At 36.8% G+C, this 25187-nt stretch overlaps 1 protein-coding gene across 2 annotated transcripts in view; it reads left to right on the top strand.

Annotated features, from left to right (window-relative positions):
* Positions 1–3940: 3940 nt before the first annotated feature.
* USP47 (ubiquitin specific peptidase 47) overlaps positions 3941–25187 on the top strand; it is a 136767-nt gene continuing 115520 nt past the window's right edge. The window contains exon 1 of one of the 2 annotated variants that reach the window (XM_012456659.3): positions 3941–4176. In XM_012456659.3, coding sequence (XP_012312082.1) covers positions 4138–4176 — 39 coding nt within the window. In that variant the 5' untranslated portion in view covers positions 3941–4137. The remainder of the gene's footprint in view (positions 4177–25187) is intronic. The other variant, XM_012456661.2, reaches the window with a different exon arrangement.

Raw genomic sequence — 25187 nt, 5'->3', positions numbered from 1 at the left:
ATAAAAATAAGGTATTTTGCTGTTAATAAAAATGAAGCATTAAATTTTTTAAAAAACATTTTAAAAACTAAGAAATTGGCATTAAACATAAACATCAACCAAATACAGATTTTATTTGAATTTTACCAGTTTTATTTCATTAATGGCTTCTTCATGTTTCAGGATCCAATTCAGAGTACCACATTGCATTTACTTGTCATATTTCCTCAGTCTCCTCTGGTCTACCACAGTATCTCAGTCTTCCATTGTTTTTTATGACCTTAACAGTCTTGAGGAATACTGACCAGGGATCCTGTAGAATGTCCTCCAAACTGGGTTTGTGTGGTTTTTTTTTTTTTTTTATGCTTTGACTGGTTATACTATGAACATTTTCATGTGAAAAGGAAAAGGAAAATATTCCCAAAGAAATTATTAGAATCTGACCTACACCAGTCTTGGCATTTGGTTTTTGTTTTTAATTCAACAATAATTTATTAATTGACCTACTATGTGTCAGGCATTGTTCTAGACACTGAGATAATACAAGTTGAGATTGGATTATCATGAAAGGCTTCTTTGAAGATTTAGCAATTGAGAAGCCCAAATGAAAAGGGTGAACCAGATAAGAGAAAAGATCTGGGAAAAAGAACATTTCAGGGAAAGAAAAAAAAAATGACTACAAAGGCTTTGGGGCAGAGATAAACTTTATGTATTTAAAAAGCTCAATAAAGGCAGAGTAGCTGGGTCACTGGGCCTAAGAGGAAGAGTTGCAGATGACTGCAGATAGACAGACAGGGGTTCGATTATGTTGAGTCTTACAGGCTACGGTAAAGAACATAAATTTTATTCTAAGAGAGATGAGACGTCTTTGGAAGATTTGGGAGGGATCTGACATATTTTTGAAAGATCACTCTGGTTGCTTGATAGAATACGGATTGTTGAGGGATAAGATTAGAAACAGGAACCCAGTTAGGAGGCAACTGCAGTAGTCCAGGCAAAAGAATAAAGTAATTGGAGTAGGATGTGCAGCAGTGGATACAAAGAAAAGTGGATGGATTTGAGATTGTTTCAGAGGTGGAAGTAACAGCCCATACAAAGAAGAGACTGAAAATAAGACGAAGAGTCTAGGTTTTTGGTTTGATAAACTGAATTGATGATGGTGTAATTTATCAAGGTCGGGGAGAACTGATAGAGGATCTGTTGCAGGAGGTAGGGGAGGCTTGGAAATCAAATGTTCTGTTCAGGTCAAGTTTAAATTTAGGAGGAATTGAGCCATTAAAAAGGTAGATGTATAAGTTTAGAGCCTATAGGAGAGGTGAGGACTGGAGACATAAAATTCACATATAAAGTAAATAAATAAACACATATCTATGTAATCGCAGTAATAATATATTAGGAAGAGTAGCCATATATTTGTATTTGTCCATTTATTCATTAATCGATTCCTAAATCCACATACTTATTCCACAAATATTAATTGTATACCTACCAACCTATCAGGCTCTCCTACAGTCAAGCCAGTGGCCTATAAAGAAAAGAGTGTGCAATCAGAAACAGGGGATTGTGGGAAGAAAATGTTAGACCTTCTTTTTATATTTATTTTAATCTAAAACACAAAATTAAATCTTACTTATATTGAATATACAAACACTGACATCTCACTACTCCTGAGTGAAAAGTGTGAGTTCTGCAATGTGGAAAATTCAGGGATTTTTTCATTTTATTTTCTTTTAGTATGTTGTGACTTATTCCAGTTCATGTGTGCTGGGTTAAGTAGATTTATCAGTTACATTCTTATTTCATTATATCAACCTTTACTAAAATGATAGTGGCTAAAAAGGATCTCTGGAAAGATAACATGAGTTGGAGATAATATTGCAAGTGTAAGCAAAAAAGATGATGACAGAGATGACATTTCTACTTCTAGTGTGAGCACTACAGCACTGGCCAGCACTACAGAAGACACTTTACTAAGTCATGGGGATGACATTTTGAAAATAGAAGTTTGGAAATATTTCCATCATGTGATTTTGATGCAAAAATGATATATGTGAGCCACCCAAGGCTGGGACTATGGTGAAGCAATGAAAACCATTCACCTTGGGCACAAAATTTCAGGGGGGGTGCCAAAAATTCAATAAACAAGATAACCAATTTTAATGCAATATTGTAAAAAGTCAAAATTCATTTTAATCAATCCATGATAATCAAAATAGCAAAATCTTAAAAGACAAGATCAATACCCTCCCCAAAACTCATACATAAATACTTAAAACTTGAAGACAGAAATTTTCGACCTCTTAAAAATTTTCTGAGCAATTTATTCCAAAGAGCTTTGAACCCATTTATAAAAATATAAAAATGCAATATCTTCTGGTTGACATCAGGGAAGATGGAACACTACTAGTTGACTTTCAACAAAAACCTTTACATGGTTGGCGGATGAAATGGATAAAAATGGGACTTTTTTTATATCTTATTTTTTTAAATCTTCCTAAACATGCATTAGGAAGAGTGGTCAAAAATGTACTTCTTCCTTTAGGATCTACATCTTTGTGAGTTGTCTTTTTTTCAGCTTATGACAGCCATTAAAACCCAGTACAGAAAGAACCTGACGTGAATTAGACATTTGAATAACTATTTCACAAAGTATTAAAGATTTTTAAAACTAATGCATACTAGTCAATCATAGTGACTTCACTAAATATTTTTAGTGGGAATAACAAAGATTTTATACCATTAATATGGAAAATAACTTATTTTAAATGTTAATTTCATCTTTGTCTCATCTTTCTTACATTTTACAATGTTTTATAATTCTGCACACAGCAGGACACATATAAAACTTATGTAAGTAAATGGATATCATTTTTCTTTTTTGTTAATGGGAGCACAATCAAAAAAAGTTTGGAAAACACAAGTGCAGGCAGTTAATGCTGTGGGTGTTAGGAACATGACAGGATTATATTATCTCAGCATGCTGTAAGATCACTGTATCCATAAAAGTCTTCATGAAGCAGTCCCGCCGAGTCACCATAATGGAAGTAGGATTTGGAAAAATGACTACTGCAAACTTTGTTTACTACAACACAAAGCACCATGCTTACTGCTAGAGAAGATTAAAGTTCTCTAAAAACATTGCTAACGGATATCTCAGGTTGAAGCATACTGCAGCTCTACTCTTGGAGGCCAGCTCAGTCTGACTTGGCCATCAGGAAGTCCCCTGGAAGCGGGCAGGGGAGCACCTCTCCAATGTAGTTGCGGCGGGCAGGCGTTGAGGACACTGCTTCACAACGGGAGGGGTGGTTGCCTCCCCCAGCGGGAGGTGGCCCGAGGTCCCTCCAGCTGGCGAGCCTTGAGAAGAAGGGTGGGGTGAGGGGAAAAGAACGTCTGCAGAGTGAACGGGAGCAAATAAAACGCCGTACATTCCGGCTGGAAGGGCCAGAGCCGTGTCTAAGGGTGGAGGCCGGGAGGTGGTCTGTGGTAGTGTCTCTACAAGGACGAGACCTGGGGTATCTGAAGAGGGGATGACGTCTGCGGTTTGCTAACGGGAAGCCAGAAGAGTACGAGTTACTAGGGCCAGAGAAGGGGCTTTCGGCTCGAGTCTTTCCCTGCTGAGCAGGGAGTCGTGAGAGCCGGAGAAGGCAAGGAGGATAGTGGGCTTGGTCTTTCCCCGGCCGGTAGAGGGAGTCCCGAGATGAAAAGTCGAGCTCTCCTCTAACGAAAAGCGTTTGCTTGGCTGTTCCGCCAATTCTGTACCTCCCGGGGCTGAGGAAGAGCCGAGATGACTAGAAGCGAACGACAAGTGCCGGCCGCCTCGGGCGGTAGGCGCCGGGCCCCGAGCCCGACGGGCCGAATTCTCGCGAGAGCGGCCGCCGCCATTTTTCCATTGATTGCAGCGGGCTGGGGGAGGGGCCGACGACGAAGGCGGCGGTAGCGGTAGCGGCGGCGGCGGCGACGACGACGGCGGCGGCGGAGGAGTCCTGGGTCCGTGTCTGCGTGCTGGTGTCTGAGGCCCAGCCTGAGGCCTCCGCGGTTGCTGGAGCGCAGGCGGCGGAGAGGATGACTGCCGCTTCGTTTCTTTCCTGAGCTAGCTAGCCGCTACCACCCTCCACTCTCCCCCGGCAGGGCGGAGAGGAGGCGGCAGGAGCCTGAGCGATGGTGCCCGGCGAGGAGAACCAACTGGTCCCGAAAGAGGTGAGGGGCCCCGGAGGAGGTTAGGCCTGAGGCCTGCAGCCGCTCAAGGCAGCACAGGCCCGGGCCGGGGGGCCGCCTGAGGGCCCAGCCGGGGTGCGGGCTCAGCTATGGGGGAAAGAGGAGGTGTGAAGCGGTGAGGGGTGGACGGTGGGTGCGGTGAGCAGTTGGGAGACCCGCTGGCTCTAGGGGCCGGAGAGCGGACCTCCCGCCTCGGGTTTGTGGGACTGGACGACTAAAGGAGCGGACAGAAAGGAATCAGGTTCAGGTTTAGGGGAGAAGGTGGCCTTTTAAGTTCTTGTTTAACATGTCCAGCCGAGAGAGGGAAATCATTTCAAAGAAAACATTCTGAAACAGTTGCCGATGGGCACGGCAGGGTGACGGTGCTGCTTCTGGGTTTGACAGTGGCAGCGTATGGCTTTCAGCGCTTGTGAAATCTACACCCAAGTGAGATCTGTGGGAGGGCAGACTTAACTGTTACGACTTTTTTTTCAACTTCTGTTACTTGGTAGTACTATTGGCCTAAATGGGGCCTACCGAAGATCGTGGAAAAGTAGTACTTGGGACATTCATGTAAAGGAAGGAGATAGGCGAACATTACCATATGGAGAGCTGAACTCTTTTTTATTTTTATTTTTATTTTTGAGGTTGGGTTGTGTATGCCAATTTGAGTGACTTCTTAAATTCTTAAAAGCAAGTGTTACGAGAAGCCTTGACTACTTGGCTTCTCCTGAATAGTAGTAGAAGAGTAAGGGTAGAATCCAGCACTGGCCAGCGAATTTCAGCATATTAATAGTATCTCTGTTGGCTTTATAAATATCTTCAGCGTATTCAAAAGTGTATTTTTAACTGGCTGATCATCAGGCTAAGGCTTTGGATTTTTATTTCTCATATACCTTAAATAGAGACAAGTGTTGGATTGAAATTAGCTATTTGGGATCTTGAAATTTATGAGTGATCATTACAGATTCTTAAATTTTTTTGTGTGTTTTACTTGTTTTGTAGCAATTCTTTGCTACTTAAGCAAGCTCTGACACTATGCAAAGGTGATACTATTGGAGTTACGTACCTGTATGATACAAATATTTTCCCAGGTTTGTCAGATGGACAGTGATAGTTTTACAAGGACGATTTTTGTAAAAGGCAGAGAGTTATGTGTCAGTATTTGTTCATCAAGCGTCACCAACTCTGTGCAAAGCAGATAAACAGATGAATTAATCAGAATTCTTGCCTTGGGAACTTTATGAGCTACTAAGAAAGGAACACTGGTGTTTGTTGTACTCCAATTAGGGACTAGGTGCTTTACCACGTAAGTAACAAGGAAGGAAGTGATAGGTGCTATAAGAAAGGTATAAATATGTATTTCCTTTTAGAGCTACATATTACTATTTTTTATAGAAAACAAAATTCTTTCTCAATTTTTGACCATTAGAAAAATATATAGGTAGAACTCTGCTTTAAGAAAACCCAATATTAGATTTATTTCCCTAATAACTTGATTTATAGAAGGCATGAGGTAGTAATAGATACAGAGCTTTGCAGAAACATCTGTTGTGTAAGAAGTGATAACTGCAATGGAAGTTTAAAGATTAAATATCTGTCCTATAAGATGAACTCCCTTCTCCGAGGCTTTAAATTCATCACAACTGTTTTTTTCTTTCTTTCTACTTTTTATGGACCATATGCCTTTATTGTCTATTCCTTAGTCTCATCTTCAGTCTTCTTTTTCTCTGGTTCCTTTCATGATTCCTGGAAGCATGATTTGTGGTCCTTGCCTTTTGTAGCTAGCCAGCTAGCTTTTTCTTCTTTGATGGCCACACTCATTCTTTATTAAAGTGGTTGTCTCCACTTCTGTATTTGCTTCTGGGTTACTGGAAACTGTTTGTGAAAGTCACTGTTTATCTCTTAAATAACCAAATTCATTGGCTTTTTCTTTTCTTGCCTCTTCTGCTTTGAATTCTCTGCAAGGTTTGATAGTTTTTTAAAAAAACAATTTCTTGATTTAGTGATAAACCACTTTTCTGGTCATTTTCCCACCTGTTTGTCCTATCTTCCCACTCATTTAGTCAAGACCTTACTCTTCTTTTTTTGTATTCTTAATTAGCACTTTTGTGTGATATTTGAAGCTCCCAGACAGGTTCTTTTAAGTAGTAGCAGAATCATACAGTGCTAGAGGTAAGAGAAAGCATAATCATCTAAGTTACCTCTCCACTTTACAGTTGAGGGAATTAGGCCCAGAAGATTGAAAGTGACTCGTTCAGGGTCAAATAATGAGTAAACAGCAGAGCTAGTGCTAGAACTCACATCCTCTGCTACTATTCCCTTGATTATACTCTATTTTACAGAGCTCTCAATGTAATTTAGAGGCTCTGTAAGAATAGTTTTTAACTCTCTAAGTACATATATCGTGTGAAAGTAAGTAGGAAAATAAAAAAATCTTGCATTTATTTTAATGACTTATCAATAATCTAAAGATTTTTTTTTTTTTGAGGACCTTTATATAGGGCACCTCTGACCCCTACTAGATTTAGATCTTGGTAAGATGTGAGCATGTGTGTGTGCATATGTTGGTGTGTATAGTTGTTTAGTTAATCATATATTATTCTGGTCCCTGAAATTCAAGGACAAATGTACCTCTAGAAGACGAAGAAGACGGCTTAGTGTAGTACAGGCATTAGCAAACCATGGCCTGTGGCCCCAATCAGTTCACAGCCTGTTTTTGTATGGCCCATGAGTTAAAAATGAGTTTTACATTTTCAAATTGTTGAAGAAAAAAATCAAAAGAATGATAATACTCTGTGACACATGAAAATGATATGCAATTCAAATTTTCGTCTTGGACCAGCTGTGCCATTTATTTAGTATTTTTTATGGCTACAGCAGCAGAGATGAATAGTTGCTGCAGAGGCTCTATGCAAGATAAATTTGAAATTACTTAGCTTAGTATTCAAGGCCCAGTACAATTGATTCTGGCCACAACCTGTTCTCCCAGCTTATCTCTTCTCCCATGAAACAGGTTTTTAATGTAGTCAAACAGGTTTCTCTCTAACTTGCATTTCACTTCTATTTGTGCTCTCCCCTTCTTCCTGTTCAAACCTTCATACACATTTTTCCATAAGCACCTCATATCTCATTTATTCTAAATAGCCTTTTCTTACCATTTTAACCTTAGAGATTACTCCCTCTTAGAAGACTTATGTATGAGTAGAACTCATTTGGCAATTAATAGATGGTGCTTAGCGACATCTATAATGATCTGAAACTGTAATCTACATTTTATATATTATTTGTTGTGAATTCCTTGACAGCAGAGATTTTGATTTTGTGTGTTTCTCTTTCTTTGCTTTTTGTTTTTGTGGGTTTTGTATTCTCGGTTTAGGACAGTGTCCTGGAACAGATATTCAGTAAAAATTCGTTTATGTGGTCACAGGGTTGTAAGCAAAACTGAGCATTCTAACTAATTATCTTGTCCTTGGAGACTTCCCACAGCATCATTGGCAAGCTGTTTTCCAACTTTTGCTTTAATACATACTTTCATGACTAATCTTTGGTAACATCTTTGTCTTAGAAGAGATGTTATTTTTAAGTTTTTGAGTTGAGAGAAGTCTAGCTCTCTATAGTTGCCATTTTTTGATAGCTGCCTTACAGAAATCTTAAAACTTTTCTTATCATTGAAGATGGGAGAGGGAAGCAAGAGAACTAACCTTTTCTGTTCTGAGTCTGAGCATCCTCAGTTCTTCAACTGTTTCTTAGTTGCTCTCTTTTGGACATAATCCAGGGTTTTTAATATTCCTCCTAAATTGTTGTACCCAGAAAGAGCAAAGAGAGTGGTATCTGTTATTATGGTGAAGAACAAAACTTTTTACTTGTTTCATTCTGCTCTTTGTCTTTGAATTGTAGTATATTGATTTTGGTTTTGAAGTCTCTTTCAATATCCCAATTTTAATTATTGTTCGGTTGTTGTTTTGTTATTCTGTTTTCTTATAAGGATTTATGTCATTAACAGTCATTGAGCACTCACTTTTTATATTACTGTATTCTGCCGAATAGAGAAAACTTAGAATAGAAAAATGTGTTCTTCTCTCAAGTATCTTATAGTATAATCAAGGATAAGGTACATATTTACTGATGCGTTAAAAGTAATACTTAAACTGCAGTACTTAAAGTATCGCTCATGGACTCTAAATCCAGAGGAAATGGAAAAAATGAAAGAAAAAGAGTAGAAATATAAATTCTTTGTCTCTGAGTTTTTTTTGTCCTCTCTTTCATGCAATTACTGCTTCTGTCTGGAACCACTTTTGGCATCTAATGATGATGATGATGATAGTAATAACCAGTATTTTTTGAGCATCTATGTATATACCAGATACTGTTGGTTGTGCTTTGTATTAACTCATTTGAACTCTACTGCAACCTCATGGTACATATAGGACACACTGATAGCAAAAACAACTTGCTTTTTACTTCTATTGTCTGACTTCTTATAAAATCCATTCATCAGTATCTATTATGGAACATATCAAATACATGTTCTTTTAATTTTATTTCTCCTAATTAAATTACTTGAGGAAATATGCTACAATTGTCATTCTTAATTTTAGTGATTCTTTTAAAATGAGCCTTTTTCTTAAATTTCAGATGTTGACTCTCTCTGACCAGTAAGAGACAAGTTTGCCAAGTTATACCCATCAGTGTTTTAAATAAATTGGAGTGTCTAATAAAACTCAGTATTTTAGATATTGGAAACATTCATTTAAGGAAGTGAAAGCAAAGGTGAATGCAGAGTTGTATAGAATTCTAATTTTGTCAAGGAAAAATGAACAATTTAGGGTTATATGCATTGAAAGATGAGCAGGAATACATTAAAATATTAAGAGTTGTTTCTGAATGTCTGGATTATTGGGATATGTTTAGATTTCTTTCACATTTAAGCAATGAGCATGCACATTATTTTTTTTTCTTGTTTTCATTATCAAATCAGTGGTATTGCAACATTATTTTCAAAAACAGAAATTTAGATGATCTGATTGTAGTTTTGGAGGTATTTCCATAGTGTTGTAATTTTTTTGTGCTCACAGTTTTTATATTTTTCCTCTCCTCTGGCTCTGTATATTTGCCTTGAGTAATCTGATCCACTGGTATAGCTTCAACCTTTGATTGTGATTTACACATTTATATCTCTAACCCTGACCTCTTCTAGATTCAGATTTCCACTTGCATGCTAGATATCTCTACTTGGTTGTAATATAGGACTCACAAATTAAAAATAGTAATATCAAGCTCATTTCTCCTTCCCTTCTTGCAACCCAATTCTTGGTGTTCTCCTGTTTCAGTTAGTGTTATCACCATCTATTTATTTGCTTAAGTTAGAACAGTTTTTGACTCCTCTCTTTTCCTTTTTCTCACATGGAGTTCACCATTTAGAAAACGTCTCTGTATCCTTATCTTTCTCTCCGTGGCCCTGCATTTGTCTGATTATTGTATTTTCTCCAGTATAACCCTTCTAATTGGTCACTCAGCTTCCGAGGCCTTTCCTTTCCTAACCATCCTTCCGACAACTGCCAGGGTTACTTTCCAAAACATATGAGATTAAGGTTTACTTGTTTTACAGTTTATAATTATTACCCTCTGATTGCAATTTGAATGATAGGTACTATTTGTAAACAGTATGTACCAGACATTATGCTAACCAGTTTACATACATTATGTCATTTGACAGTTTGATAGTATTAGCTATGATTCTTCATTATCCATTTTACACATGAAGACACTAGGCTTAAAGAAGTTGAGTAACTTGCTCAAAGTTACATATAGCTGTTTGATTCTAAATCAAGGTAGCTTTAACCAGTAGGAAAGTCTTTGATAATGGGGACTCAGTTGATTTTTTTTAATTTAATTTTTATCAGTTATATTTAATACATGCACATATTTATAAGATGTAAATATTAAGCTCTGCAGAACTACAGTCACATGTCACTTAACAGTGAGGATCTGTTCTGAGAAATGTATCATTAGACATCATTTGAACATGATACAGTGTGCTTGCACAAACCTAGATGGTTTAGCTTGCTACACACCTAGGCTATATGGCATAGCCTATTGCTCCTAGGCTAGAGACCTGTGTAGCATGTGTACTGAATACTGTAGGCAGTTGTAATACATCCTAAGTTTTTGTGTGTCCAAACATACAGAAAGTACAGTAAAACTATGGTATTATAATCTTACGGGACCACTGTCATATTTGTGATTCGTTGTTGACCAAAATGTCTTTATGTGGCACATGACTGTATTTACAAAAATAGTAGGTCTCTGCAAATTTCCTCTCATTTTGGGCTGCCTAGAGGCAGCTGCTTTCAACTCATTCTTTTGATACTTACTTCCATAATTGAAACTAGCATTTTTATGGTGTTCCTTCTTGCTATTTCAGTTTAAGGTATTTTTCATTTTAAATAAAAATAAAGGTTTACCACTGTCCCCAACCACACACAAACACACATTTTAACCCTGCCCGGTACTCCCAATATTTTCATACTCTAAGTTTGGATACATCAGTATTTCAGAGTTTATAATGACTCCATGTAGTTTACTTTGATTATTTACCTTCCCTATACAACATTGTGTTTTCTCAGAGTTGCTAATATATATATATTTTTTTTGAGAGGGAGTTTGGCTCTTGTTGTCCAAGCTGGAGTGCAGTGGCGTGATCTCAGCTCACTGCAACCTCTGCCTTCCAGGTTCAAGCGATTTTCCTGCCTCAGCCTCCTGAGTAGCTGGGATTACAGGCGCACGCCACCACGCACAGCTAATTTTTTGAATTTTTAGTAGAAATGGGGTTTCACCATGTTAGCCAGGCTAGAGTTAGTAATTTTTTTTTCTTTTGAGACGGACTCGCTCTGTTGCCCAGGCTGGAGTGCAGTGGCGCCATCTTGGCTCACTGAAACCTCCATCTTTCGGTTTCGATTCTCCTGCCTCAGTCTCCCGAGTAGCGGGCATTACACCCCGCTAGTAGACCTGCACCACCACGCCCAGCTAATTTTTTGTATTTTTAGTAGAAACGGGGTTTCACTGTGTTAGCCAGGTCAGAGTTAGTAATTTTTTTTTTCTTTTGAGACGGAATCTTGCTCTGTCGCCCAGGCTGGCGTGCAGTGGCGCCATCTCGGCTCACTGCAACCTCCCTCTTCCGGGTCGATTTTCCTGCCTCAGCCTCTGGAGTAGCGAGGATTACAGACACGCGCTACCGTGCCCAGCTAATTTTTTGTATTTTTAGTAGAAACGGGTTTCACCATTTTAGCCAGGCCAGAGTTAGTAATTTTTTTTTTCTTTTGAGACGGAGTCTCACTCTTTGGCCTAGGCCGGAGTGCAGTGGCGCGATCTCGGCTCACTGTAAACTCCGCCTCCCGGGTTCAAGCAGTTCTCCTGCTTCAGCCTCCCGAGGAGCTAGGGCTATAGGCGCCCGCCGCCACGCCCGGCTAATTTTTCGTATTTTCGTAGAGACGGGATTTCACCATGTTGCCCAGGCTGGTCACGAACTCCTGAGCTCAGGAAATCCGCCCGCCGCAGCCTTCCAAAGTACTGGGATTACAGGCAGAGTTAGTAATTTTTAACAATTTTGCTTTGCTTAGTTTTCTGTGTACTTATTAAATTGGCCAAGTGGTTACTAGTTGGGGGCCATTTTCTCACCAGAGGACATTTTGCAATGTTGGGGGAGTGGAGAAGAGTGCGAGTGTGTGCTACTGACATCTAGTGGGTAGAAGCCAGGTATGGACATCTAGTGGGTAGAAGCCAGGTATGCTGCCGAATACTCTACACTGCCCAAGACAGCCTCCCATAACAAAGAATTACAAAGCCCACAACGTCGATAGGGCTGTCGTTGAGAAACCCTGATTAAGTGTATAAATGGCTTTCTTCAAACCTACCAACTCTGACTTCGTAAGAAGCTCTTTTTCAGGGCCTTCTGACCTGCTCCAATTTGACCTTGTTAAACCTAGAAATTTTGTGCAGCTATTGTCTTGGACTTGCTGTACTGTCATCTTAATGATTCTCTCAGTTCTGTCTTGTTTTGGAGCCCCTCTTTCTGTGTGTGTCTGATGTCTTTGGCTGTCTTTGTTTACTTTCTGATTTCGAAGGGCCACTTTCAATAGTTTTCTGGATGGGATAGAACTTTTTCAGGGCTATACATGACTGTAAATGTTTTTTCTCCCCTCTTGTTTTATGGATAGTTTGGCTTGGCAGAGAGCTATGAGTCAGAAATAATTTTTTCTCAGAATTTTGAAGGCATTGCTCTACTTATTTTCTATTTTTCTGTGTTGATGTTGAGATCAGATGCTTAGAAGATCCTTTTCAACTATTTTGAAAGTTTCTTTTTTTCTTTTTGCAAGCTAGAGAGAGAATCTTTGTCCCCCGAGTTCTGAAATTCTTATATTATGTAGTTAGATATGTCTGGTTTTTTTTTTTTTTTTAATCCGTTCTTCTACTGCTGTTTAATCTGGAATTTATCTCATAAATTCTGGAAGTTTTCCTTAATTTCTTTGATTTCCTCTCTTTTATTTTTTCTCTCTTTTGAATTCGTATTGTTAGATGTTGGGCCTGCTGATGGATTTCTCTAATTTTCTTGTCCATTTTCATCTATATTCCATTTCTTTCCATTTTTTTCTTTGCTTTCTGGGAGATTTTTCTCAACTTTGTCTTCCAGTTCTTCTCCTAAGTCCTTATTGCTGCTTTAATATGTGTAGTTTCCACTCCTTTTTCTGAAAAGTAATATCCTGTGTTTGTTTTATGGATGCAGTCTTCTCTCAGGAAATATTGGTGGTTTTTTTAAATCTGCATATTCTTTCTTTCTTCCAAATTTCCTTTTTCTGTTTGTTTGCTTTGGTCTTTTCTCTTTCATATTTGTTGCCTTCCTTAGATGTCTCATGATCCTTGGAAGTCTGTGCTCACTTAAGAGACAGGCCTTAAGCTGAATGGAAGCTCTCCTTTTCGGTGATTATGGTTTTCTGGGTAAATCTGGATAATTCCCTTGCAGACTACCAGTCTTATTAGTCTGTTTGGGCTGCTATAACAAAATACCATAAACTGGGTGGCGTATAATCCACAGAAATTTATTTCTCACAGTTACTGTGAATGAGGCTGGGAAGTCCAGGGTAAAGGTGCTGGCAGGTTTGGTGTCTGGCGAAGGCCTGCTTCCTGGTTCACAGTGCGGCACCATCTTACTGTGTCCTCACATGGTGGAAGGAGACAAGGCAGCTCCCTGGGGCCTCTTTTATAAGGGCGCTAATCTCATTTATGAGGGCTCTGCCCTCTTGCTCCAGTCACCAGCCAAAGACCCTACTTCCTAATATCATCATATTGTAAGTAGGGTTCAACATGTGAATTTTGGGGTGGGGAAACATAGGTATTTAGACCAGGTCATCCAGTGACACATCTTTTCTCTTGTGCTGGATTGTTTTCCCAGAAAAAATTTCTCATCTTTTGCCAGGAGAGAACAAGCTTGAGAGCTGAGTAGGAAAAGGGGACATGGGTCTCATCTTTAAGCATGCAGATTAACCTAATTCCCCAGTTTTCATTATGGCACCCTTCAAATTCAATTGAGCATGTTGTCCTCTAGTCTAGATATATGCTGTTATATGCTCTCCAGAGATTGTTTACTCTTTTATCAGAAGGGGTTGAAGGGTAGAAGAGGAAGTCTAGTTTGGACTCCACTCTCACTCCCAGAGTGTCTGAGACTTCCAGTTCCTGAGCCCCTTAGTTTATTTTTTTGTTTGTTTATTTTAATGTATTTACACAAGAATTGCAGAAAGAGTATAAATTCTGTATACCCTTCACCCAGCTTCTTTTTATCTTAACATCTTATATAACCGTAGAACAATGATCAAAGGAAATTAAACTTAGTATAATATTATTTAACTACACTACAGAATTTATTCAGATTTTACCAGTTTTCTCACTCAAGGTTTTTATTTCAAGATCCAAATTGAGGATACCACATTGCATTTAGTTGTATCTCCTTAGTTTCTTTTTATCTGTGATAATTTTTCAGTCTTCTTTTTCATGATCTTGACACTTTTGAAGAGTATCGGTCAGTTATTTCATGGAATGGCTCTCCATTTGGGTTTGTGGATGCTCTCTCATGCATAGATTGAGGTTATGAATTTAAAAGAAGGATATCACTAGATGGGATGTGTTTCTCTCAGTGCATTATGTTGGGGGTGCCATGATGCTGACATGCACTACTGGTGATAACCTTGATCACTTGGGTAAGGGGCTGTCTGCTAGGTTTCTCCACTGTGAATTTACTGTTTTTCCCTTTAATAATTGTTAAATACTTTGATTTAAAGTCACTCAACGAGGCAGGTAAAACTTGAAAAATAAAGAAAATAGCTTTTAAAAATCAGAGTCTTTGAGACCATGGAGGTATCCTGTTCCCCCTAAATTTCTGCCCACTAATTTTATCATCCATCTGTGGTCTTGTCTGCAGCAATTATTACTGTGGCTTAATAGTAGTGATTTTCTATTTCTCTCATTATTTCTACATTTATTAATTGGAATTCTGTGAGAATTTGTCCCTCCCTCCCGTTTATTTACTTATTTATATGAGTATGGATTTATTGATATTTATTCTTTGGATTATAATTCAATTCTATATCATTTATTTTGTTGATCAAACTGTTCCAATTTTGGCCAGGGAGTGCTCGTTCTGGTTGGCTTCTGTGCTCATCCTTGCTTTTTGAGCACTCACTTCCTTACTTTCTGACACCACATAATGCTTCAGCCCATCTTGTGTTTTCCTTGCCCCAACCCTGGAATCAACTACTTCTCCAGGGAGTTTTGAAGTCTTTTGGTGTACTAAATGTCAATGTGATATAAACTAGGTGTTTGTGGTTTTCCTCTTGGCTAACGTGGAATTCAGCCTTCCCAGGTGTAATTGTCATTGCCACTTACTCTGTTTTCTAGCTTTTAAAATTGTGTTTCTGTTTCTTTGGGGTTAATAGTCTTTCAAAAATTTCTTTACTGGGGGGCATTAGAGCTAAATCCTTATATTCAGTCTATCTTCTTTAACCAGAGATTCTTAATGTTTTTGTCTCATGCCTCAAGCCAGTTTTGTTCAAACCACATTCCACTACATTAGTTGCCATTCCCCAAATGTGCTATTATATGTTCATGTGTCATTTCCGTGCCCTTGCCCTGAGTGAATGCTATGAAGTATTTCTTTTTGTCCTACAGTCTTTAAGGAGTTTTAAATGGGTGGACTTTGGTTTTACATGAAAATGACCGTTTGAGTAGTTAGGATTCCTGCAGATCTTCTATGTTCACTTTTATGGATTAGGCGTATAAATTTTTTGTGTCTTACTGCCCAGATACTGTAATTTTTTTTTTTTTCCAAATGGAAAAGAGGAGTTCCTGCATCTCCAGAATAGTAGGGTATGGTGGTAGCCCAAGTTAGAAAAGATTGTATCAAAAACAGGAGTTGTAAAAAACATAGCATTAAGTATATATTTAAATATCTATTGTAAATTCAATTTCCAAAAGACATCCACTTTTAAAACAAATTCCTTGGTGCTAAGGACTTTCTTGAGTTTAGGCACCATGTTTAGGTGGCATGATATGCAGAGGCATATTCTGTTATGAGGGTTATGACACAGATTTTTAAGGGTTCTTTCCAGGTATTGCTGGCTTAAAATCACAGACAGACATTCTCCGTTGTGAAAATGTCTTTGGCAAAATGATCACGCTTGGCAGTGATGGCAGATGATCGACAAAAAATGATGTGATCTTTCACATCAACATTCTTAAAGAATATGTTTTTTTCCTGAACCTAGTTTTTACTGGTATAGTGTAAGAAGGAATGGATGTAGGCGTAGTGTGAGTAAATCCATGTGTCCTCTCTACTCTACTGCATACTTCCATTTACTTTGTCCTTAGGTGTGTAAGTAATTGCCCTCTTTTTTCATTTAATGAAACTAAACTGAAACATGCATACATAAAGTATCCATGTATATGGATGTTTTAATTTATACAAAACTGTTATTGATATAACCTGCTGTTGAGAGATTGCAGTTTTTATCGACTGCATAGATGAGACTGACATAGATGTCTCAAGTTTTGATGTTCTTTAAAACATGCTCTTAAAATCCTATCCAACCAGCAAAATCCAGCCTGAAAAATCTCCTCTCTCAACCTGATTGCACATTCTTAACTCTAAAATCCTACAGCACCTTTGGCGTTTGAAAAATTCTCCTTCTTTATTATAGGTTATTTGTTATTTCAGTTAATACCTTCTATTAGATTGGAGGTTCCTCAGAGTCAGGACACCATAGCTGGAGTCCCTAGGTTCAAATACCAACTGTCTGACGTTGGGCAAATTCCTTAACCTGTCAGTACCTTAGTTAATTAAGGATAATTCTAACTACCTCCTGGCATTGTTGTGAAGATTAAATGAGTTAATACATGTAATGTGTCATGCATGTAATAAGCTGTCAATAGATGTTAGCTATTACCACCTTCTGTTACTACCATGATTACTACTATTACCTTCATTTTTATATCCTCCCCAGGGTCTATCACAACGTGCTGTGCATTTTTGTTGCTCAATAAATATTTGTGCATTAAGTTAAAACGAAATTATATTTTAGTTATGCAAGTCATTTGAAGTTATAGTTCTGATTACATCCTGTCAGCTACACACTTTAATGGGTATAGTACTAATCCTAAATGATTGTTAGATTTGATAGGTTCTCTTACATGATCAAGTAAGACCTATTGTTACAGCTTTGAAAATTGGAACACATAACAAAGTGAAAGTATTAAAAGAAATTTCGAGTTAAGCTAATGAGGTCCTGAGAAAAATTAGTTTGGTTTATATAGGTGGTTGTCAAAATAAGTCACTAGATGAATACATTTCTTGTTTATTAGGATGTGTGAAATGTTATTTTAAAGCAGGATCCATGTTAAGTCATGGTTTCTGAGAGATTTTGGTGTGTTTGACAATTCTGATGTTCTGTAGCTTTGGTGTGGAACTAGTTGACATGGATGGAAGAGACTTGCTGTCAGTGGTACTGTGATAATGCTTTAGATTTGACGCTGTGTAGTGAACTGCTTCTACACTAATAATTTTCAGATATTAGTGTAATATGCTTATATTAAATAAAGTGACTTTCTAGTAGAGAAAAATTAAAGGCTAAGTGACATAATTCAGAAAAAATAAACATGTTAATCTGATACCTTTGATAAGATTATAGGTTTAACTTAAGGAAAATCATGGACCTCATTTACAACCTCAGTAAAATTTTTTAGTATAACCAAAGCATTCTTGTTTACTATAAATACTTTTATTGTTTTAAATACTTACTTGTATTTAGTCATAAATACACTTTAGTTTTTTTTTTTTTTTTTTTTTTTAGTATAGATTTCCATGACTCCTGATTTTCTGGAATTCATTCAGTTAAACATTAAGTTAGTAGCTGTCAAGAACTACTACGAGGGATTCGAAGACGAATAAGGAATCTGGCCTAGTTCTAGATCCTAGTGTAGTCTAGTGGAAGAGACAAACAGGTGACCAGACAAATGTATAATGTGGAAATAAAGTGGGACCATAGAGGTGGAACAGCCAGCTTTCTCTAGGGGATTTGGTGAGAATGTAATCATAAAGGCTGACTTGATTATTATGTAGAGAAGGAGGAAGAGTGTTCAAAACAAGAGTGTTTGCAGTGCATTTTAGAAAGTGGCAAAAAATTTAGTGTAGATGCATGGGGCGCCTGGTTCTGGCAGGTTGTGTCTAAAAATTTCAAAGACTTTGTGTGCCTAGAAAGAGTTTAGATTTTTACTGTGTAGACATTAGGGGGCAAGAAATATTTTTTTTTTTCTCAGAAAAAGTCAACAGATTTTTTTTTTTTAATAATCGTTATAAAGTTTAGTTGCTGAAACCTGTTTATGGAAACGTTTTTTTACTTGCATGAATGTTTTTTGTCCCTAACATCAATACTAAAAATTTACATGCAAATCAAAATGGGCAAAAAACTTGCTAATACCTTATTGTCTCATCCATTTTTTTCCCCATTTTCAGTCATACAATTAGGTATTTTTTTGTTTTTTAAGAATAAAATGTTTCCTTTCATAATACATCTTAGCACGTTTTCTATTCATAGGGTCTTTTTGGCAGGATGTCCTTTGGCATAATTGTTACATGTTTGATACGAATAACACAAAGGTTGGTAGTGTCTTCAAATAGCCTAGCCAGATAGGCCTCATTTGTCTTTAGAAAAATGTCAGGGGCTGCACTCTGGGAGTGTAGATTTGTTTTGAAGTTCTCTTAACTGATGCTGGAAGGGAAGTTGCCAAGTGAGAAGTTCAATGTGTGTTTGATAACTTCTGATATTCACTGAGAGCCACAGTACAAGGCTTATAATGATGTAGTTTCTTAACTTTTCTAGTATACAACACATTCTTGTGAGTGGCTTTTGTAGCTAGTTGCTTCCTGCATGCTTTACCACTGGCTTTTCTGTGGGCATTTGGCTTGGTAGGAACTGCAGTGTAGAGAAGGTCCCTGTTTACTTCCCATCTTGACTGAAGCTCTGCAAGCTAAAGGTGGCACTGTGCTAGGCAGTGATGACTGTGGGTGGCAGTCACAGTGCGGTAACTGAGAACACCGTAAGGAATGTCTTTAATTTGAGAATTAATGGAATCTTCCTAAGGATATCCACAGTGCTCCAAATAACATTTATTTAATAAAACAAAATATTTAATCAAGAGAAGCTCTGGATTAAAAACCTAGTTCCAGGTTACATTAATAAGTAGAATTTTTGTATGATTCATCTCCTAAAAGATGCAACATGTTGCTTCAGTAAATATAAGCTATGAATGAATTTATATACATTTTTTTCATTTTACAGTATCTGTCCTATTATGTGATTAGGTATTTTACCTGTATTGCCTTTAAGTTTACACCAGTTTATATATTCTGTTATTTTATGTCTGTAGTACTTTGTGTTAACAAAAGAGAATTGGTGAAAAAATTATATATCTAATAACCACACCTTCTTAGAAGATATCTGAAAAATACTGCTTTAATTTTGACATTTTAAATTCCTATGACTTGAAATGCTTATTTAACTTTATTTACCATTAACACAACACAAATATAATTTTAAGAGTTCTAAGAAAAATAGACATGACACAAAAATGTTTCTACAATTGAGTAATATGATTTTAACACTGGAAGGGAGGTAGTAGTTATGAGGCAGGAGAATAGGGTCTGGAGTCAGGGAACCTAAGGCCGTTTCACAATGACTTCTTAGAACTAAACTGAAAGGAAACCCTTCACTTTCCATGCCTAAGTAACTAAAGAGCCAGAGACTACTTCCTTTGCAGACTCCTACCTTTTCTGCCTGGCAGATGGTAAGGTTGCAGAAAGCAACCAATCACACGTTTGCATAGGCGTGTAACTTTGTAACTTCACTTCAGCCTCTGGTTGGCTGTGGGCAAACAGACTGTGAGCCAAATCCTCCTTTGCATAGAAGGCAACTTTGTAACTTCACTTTAGCCTCTGATTGGTTGCTTTCCACAACCAATCAGATGTTTGCATAGGAGTGTGACCTTTGTAACTTCACTTCAGCCTCTGATTGGGCACAACTTTGTTTACATGAGGTGAATACCAAGTGGCCAATGGGAAACCTTTAGGGGATATTTGGACCCAAGAAGATTCTGTGTCCAGGAACTTGAGCTGCTGCTGGTGTACCTCCCACCCTGTAGAATGTAGTTTTGTTTTCAAAAAATCTCTGCTCTTGTTGCTTCGTTCTTTCCTTGCTTTGTTTGTTTGTTTTGTCCAATTCTTTGTTCAAAACACCAAAAACCTGGACACCTTTCAGTGGTAACGGTTAAATACTAATGTTATAGTCCCTCCATTTTTTAAGTGAGAAAAACTATTAAGGCCATAGAAACTCAGTAAATTACTTAGGGTTTCAGGTAATGAAAGGGCATAAGTGAGACCTTTTTTTTTTTTTAAATCAGTGTTACTGAGGTATTATTTACATATAGAAAAATTCATCCTTTTAAGGTATACAGTTTTATAAGTTTTGACATACAGTTGTACAGCCACTACCATAAGTCCTGATGTAGAATATATCTGTCATCTCAGAAAAGTTCTCAGTTGTCTCTTGTAATCAGTTCCCTTCCCCTACCTCCAGGCTCTGGCAACCACTGATCTGTTTTCTGTCCTCATGTTTTTCCTTTTCCAGAATGTCATGTACATGGAATCATATAGTATAGTAGCTTTTTGGATAGTAATTTTTTCACCTAGCATAAAGCATTTGAGATTCATTTATGTCGTTGCTTCTATCAGTAGTCTATTTCTTTTTGTTGCTGAATGCCACAATTTGTTTATCCGTTTACCAGCTGATAGACATTTGGATTATTTCCAGTTTTTGGTGATTCTGAATAAAGCTACTATAAATATTTGTATACTAGTTTTTGGGTGGACATATGTCTTCATATGGTAAGTGTATGTTTAACTTGGTAAAAAACTGTCAAACTCTTTTCTGAAATGGCTGTACCGTTGTGCATTCTAGATGACAATTCTGGTTGTTCTGCATCTTTGTTATTACTTAGCAATGTCAGGGTTTGTTTTTTTTTTTTAAGTTTAGTTTTGCTTTTTTAACCATTTTAATAAATATGTACTGGTGGTATCTGTTTGTGCTTTTAATTTGCGTTTTCCTAATGACTGATAATGTAGAGCATCTTTTCATGTGCTTAATACTGGATTTTATTAAGCTTAATTTAGCATCCTTTATGTATTATCTATTTAAGGTTTTCCTAGGTACTAATAGGAGGGAGATGAATAAAAAGAGTATTTATCCTCAAAGAATTTGTGATTTATATAGGGAATACTGGTAATAATGTTAACGTGATGCTAGTTATAATTTTGGTAGGCTCTTTGAGAAAGGGATTTGCATAGTAACTGGTCTGGTGGAAAGGACAGTAGTTTGGGAATCAGAAAACTCAGTTCTTTGACTTTATATTAGTTGTTTAACCTTCCTGGTCTTTCTTTTTCTTCTTCTTTCATTTGTTAAATGAAGGAATAATACCACATAAAGTATTAGGTATGTCTCTAAATTGTGTATCTACGTAAGTTTTTCTTTCCATGCAGGTTTTTAAACCTTACAAGAAGCCTAGGCAGTCAGAAAACAAAAGATCTTTTCAGATTTTCCTAATCTGATGAAATTCCTCAAAAGATAATCTTTTGAAAATTTAAATATTAAAATTTTTGTATATAAATTTCATTATATACAAGAATTACATATTTCTTAAATATATTTTAAGGATAGTAACTGATAGTTCTATGATAATACCTTACTTTTGTATAGTATGACTATATAGAGCATATAGTATGACTATATAGAGTTCTTCCCTTTGATAGAAAAACTATGTGGATGGCTGAGCATGGTGGCTCACGTCTGTAATCCCAGCACTTTGGGAGGCCAAGGCAGGCAACTCATTTGAGGTCAGGAGTTCGACACCAGCCTGGCCAACATGGCAAAATACCATCTCTACTAAAAATACAAAAATTAGCTGGGAGTGGTAGCATGCGCCTATAATTCCAGCTACTCGGGAGGCTGAGGCAGGAGAATTGCTCGAACACAGGAGGTGGAGGCTGCGGTGAGCCAAGATCACACCACTGCATTCCAGCCTGGGCGATAGAAAAAGAAAAACTGTGTGGAGGATATATTTTATATTTACTTTTAGGACCCAGAGAGTGAGAGATAAGTTAAGTGATTTGTGTAGGATTACACAGCTAGATGAAAAGTAGCCACTTTGACCTAAGGATTCACTATAGGCCACTCTAATAGGAAATAAACAATGTTTAAAAAGTGTTAAGTAACCTTGACATTTTTTTTCAGATGTATAATTTCATGTTCAGAGTATTAAAAGAATATATTCTTACTTAAGAATTATTATCCCTGCTTTTAAATAAAATGCATGGTAACATAATATAAACAAGCTCCCTTGATTTAGTAATAATGAGTAGAATGTTCATAGCCTATAAACAAGTCAGTTGTTTCATAAGCTGAGTCACTGCTTGTCAACAACAGCCTACTCACAGAGGAAATCTTAACTGTAATCAAAAGTAAAGATAACAGAAATAGTAAAGGACATATTATTTCTCCTCCTGAGAATAGTTTTGGTTTCTAAGTTTAGATACCTACAGTATATTATTAGTGGGTTACCCATTGCCAGTACTAGAATAGCTATTAAAAGAGCAAGGCAGAGTGGAAAGAGTATTAGGATGGAAGTGAGAGGAACAATAATACATTACAATTTTAATGCTACAAACATGTCAGCATTATATAGTCATCAGAAGGCCTCTGTTATTTAGAAGACCTGTGTTCAAATGTGACCTTGGGCAAGTCACTTAAGGTTTCTGAATTTCTTTTTCTTCATCTGTAAAATAAGGAGCCTTGCAAAGGTCCATCCAACTTTATTTTATGTTATTTTATTATTATGTTTTTGAAATAGAGTCCCACTTTGTCGCCTAGGCTGGAGTGTAATGACGGGATCTCAGCTCCTTACAGCCTCCACCTCCCAGCGTCAAGCGATTCTCCTGCCTCAGCCTTCTGAGTAGCTGGGATCACAGGCGTGCACCACCGCACCCTAATTTTTGTAATTTTTTTTTTTTTTTTTTTTTTTTTTTTAGTAGAGATGAGGTTTCACTGTGTTGGCCAGGCTGGTCTCGAACTCCTGACCTCATGTGATCTGCCTGTCTCGGCCTCCCAAAGTGCTGGGATTACAGGCTTGAGCCATTGCTCCTGACCCCATCCAACTTTGAATACAGTTCTATGTTGAGTGCCATTTCCCATCTGGTTGGTTGGTTTTTGATTGTCAAAATAGATCAATTATTGTTAAATGGATTGTGAACTATTCTTTTAAAGTCCTGAAACTTTGCATTTTTAGTTCCCTGTTAATTGAATGAGTGCTTCATGTTATTTGTTGTAACAACTAAAAATAAGTTATATAGGACCAAAAGAATTTTATTTATTTTCTAATTTTAATACTGTGGGGTTCTGGGAGCCTATTTCATGACTGTTTTGGAATGAAATGGAATGTAGTTACCTGAGAGAGACACCCTAATACTAGAGCACACAGGTATGAAAATAAGTATTTTTATAAAATTTTAAAAGCATACTTTATCCAAGTCAGCCTAGTTATGTTTTATTACTTGAGTGCTTTTATGGTATATAATTTAGAAACAAATGTCATATAATGACATGTAATTTATAACATGTTCATTAATTTAAATTCAGAAAATTTCTACTATGGTGATATTGAACAGCATGTGCTAAAACAAATTATCACAGAATTTGTATTTAACTAGAACGATAAAGTAAATCTACTTATAATTTATTTAGTGTTTTAGGCTTTTAGAACAGGTACAAAGTCTTTTGTTTAAAAGAAAAACACACATAGGAAGGTTTGAATTTAGAAAACAAATTAAAACAGAATAAGTATCATCAAACTTCATTTAAATGATAAAAGCCCTTATTGCACTAAAAAATTCACAATCTAAAATTAGATTACAAAATTTTCTGTTTCAAAATCAGTTTCTAGAAATTAAAAATTTTTAAAGCATCCTTTATGCTTCCAAAAGCATCAGCTGTAACATATTATGAAATTATTTTTCTGAATGAATACTTTTGCTTAGAGAGTTCTGTGTAGGGCTTCTACTTCTGTGGTTTGTTTTTAGTAGTAAAGATTGTAAAATAGCCATTTTCATTTCTTACTAAGCAGAATCATGCATAAGAATCTACTTACCTTCTTGTATACATTGTGATTTTTATTTATATTCTTATATCTTGAAGTATTTGTGTATTCCTGACAAGTCTCCTCACATCCTTTGACGAGTTTGTTTTCCTTGAGTATACAAGCAAGAGGAAATACATTTTGCATTTTTAGAAGAGCTGTTATAAATCCTAGAAATTTGAGCCTACAGCTAGCTATTCTGGATATAATTTGACGGTGGTACAAAAGCTAAGGGTAAGAAGACTTTTCTCTTTTTAATTTGTATATGCTGATGGGGTACAAATGTAATTTTTTTTTTTTAAGAGATAGGGTCTCACCGTGTTGCCCAGGCTTGTCTCTAACTCCTGGGCTCAAGTGATTCTCCCGCCTTGGCCTCCCAGATTACTGGGATTACAGGTGTGAGCCGCCACACCCAGTTTACAAGTGTAATTTTGTTACATGCATAGATTTTGTAGTAATGATATCAGGTCTTTTAGGGTATCCATTGCCCAATAACATATATTGAATCCTTTAAGTAATCTCTCCTCATCTATCCTCTTCCTACCACCTTAGGGCTACAAAGACTGAGCCATTTAGGGGACCTTGTAGAGGGATACTAGTGGGAATGGAGTTGAAGATAAAGTAGATGCTAAGAAAGTCTTCAATTTTTATGTTAGTGTAGTTTGCATTATTTTCTGATTATAATGATTTATAGAGAGGAAGGGAGAATCACTTGAGCCCAGGAGTTAGAAAGGCTTGACTATTTAGAAATGTTGTGATTTGATTTTTAAATTGACGAGTCATGGGAAATGTGGTATATTTTAATGATGTACTTTAACTTCAGTTTTCATCCACTTTAAGATGGAAGCATTCAAAACATGAAATCACAAAAATAGAAAAGCAATTTGATGCTCAAAAAATTAAAAAGTGAAAAATGGCTAAAAAATTATAACTTGATTAATGTCAAATTTGTTGATGTTTTTACTGTTAGTTTTATTTACGTTTATTCCTAAATTGAAATATACCGAGTAAAAAGTTGTCTGATTTTTTAAAAGTATGATCAAACTTGTCATATTTAAGAACACAGCTTTCTGCCACTTAACTTCTATAGCTAACATTTTAGATTTTAAGTAAACAAAGTAAATTTTAATACTGAAAATAAATTTTTTGAAGGGATCCTTGAGTATTAAGCCAATTGTAACTGTTCTTTAATCTTTACTGTCCGCTATCAATATCTTAGTATTATTTAG

This window comes from Aotus nancymaae, unplaced genomic scaffold, assembly GCF_030222135.1.
Source record: "Aotus nancymaae isolate 86718 unplaced genomic scaffold, 86718_ANA_hifiasm-v0.15.2.pri h1tg000059l, whole genome shotgun sequence".
In the NCBI taxonomy this organism is placed as follows: domain Eukaryota; kingdom Metazoa; phylum Chordata; class Mammalia; order Primates; family Aotidae; genus Aotus; species Aotus nancymaae.
This window is presented reverse-complemented; position numbering and strand designations above follow the sequence as displayed.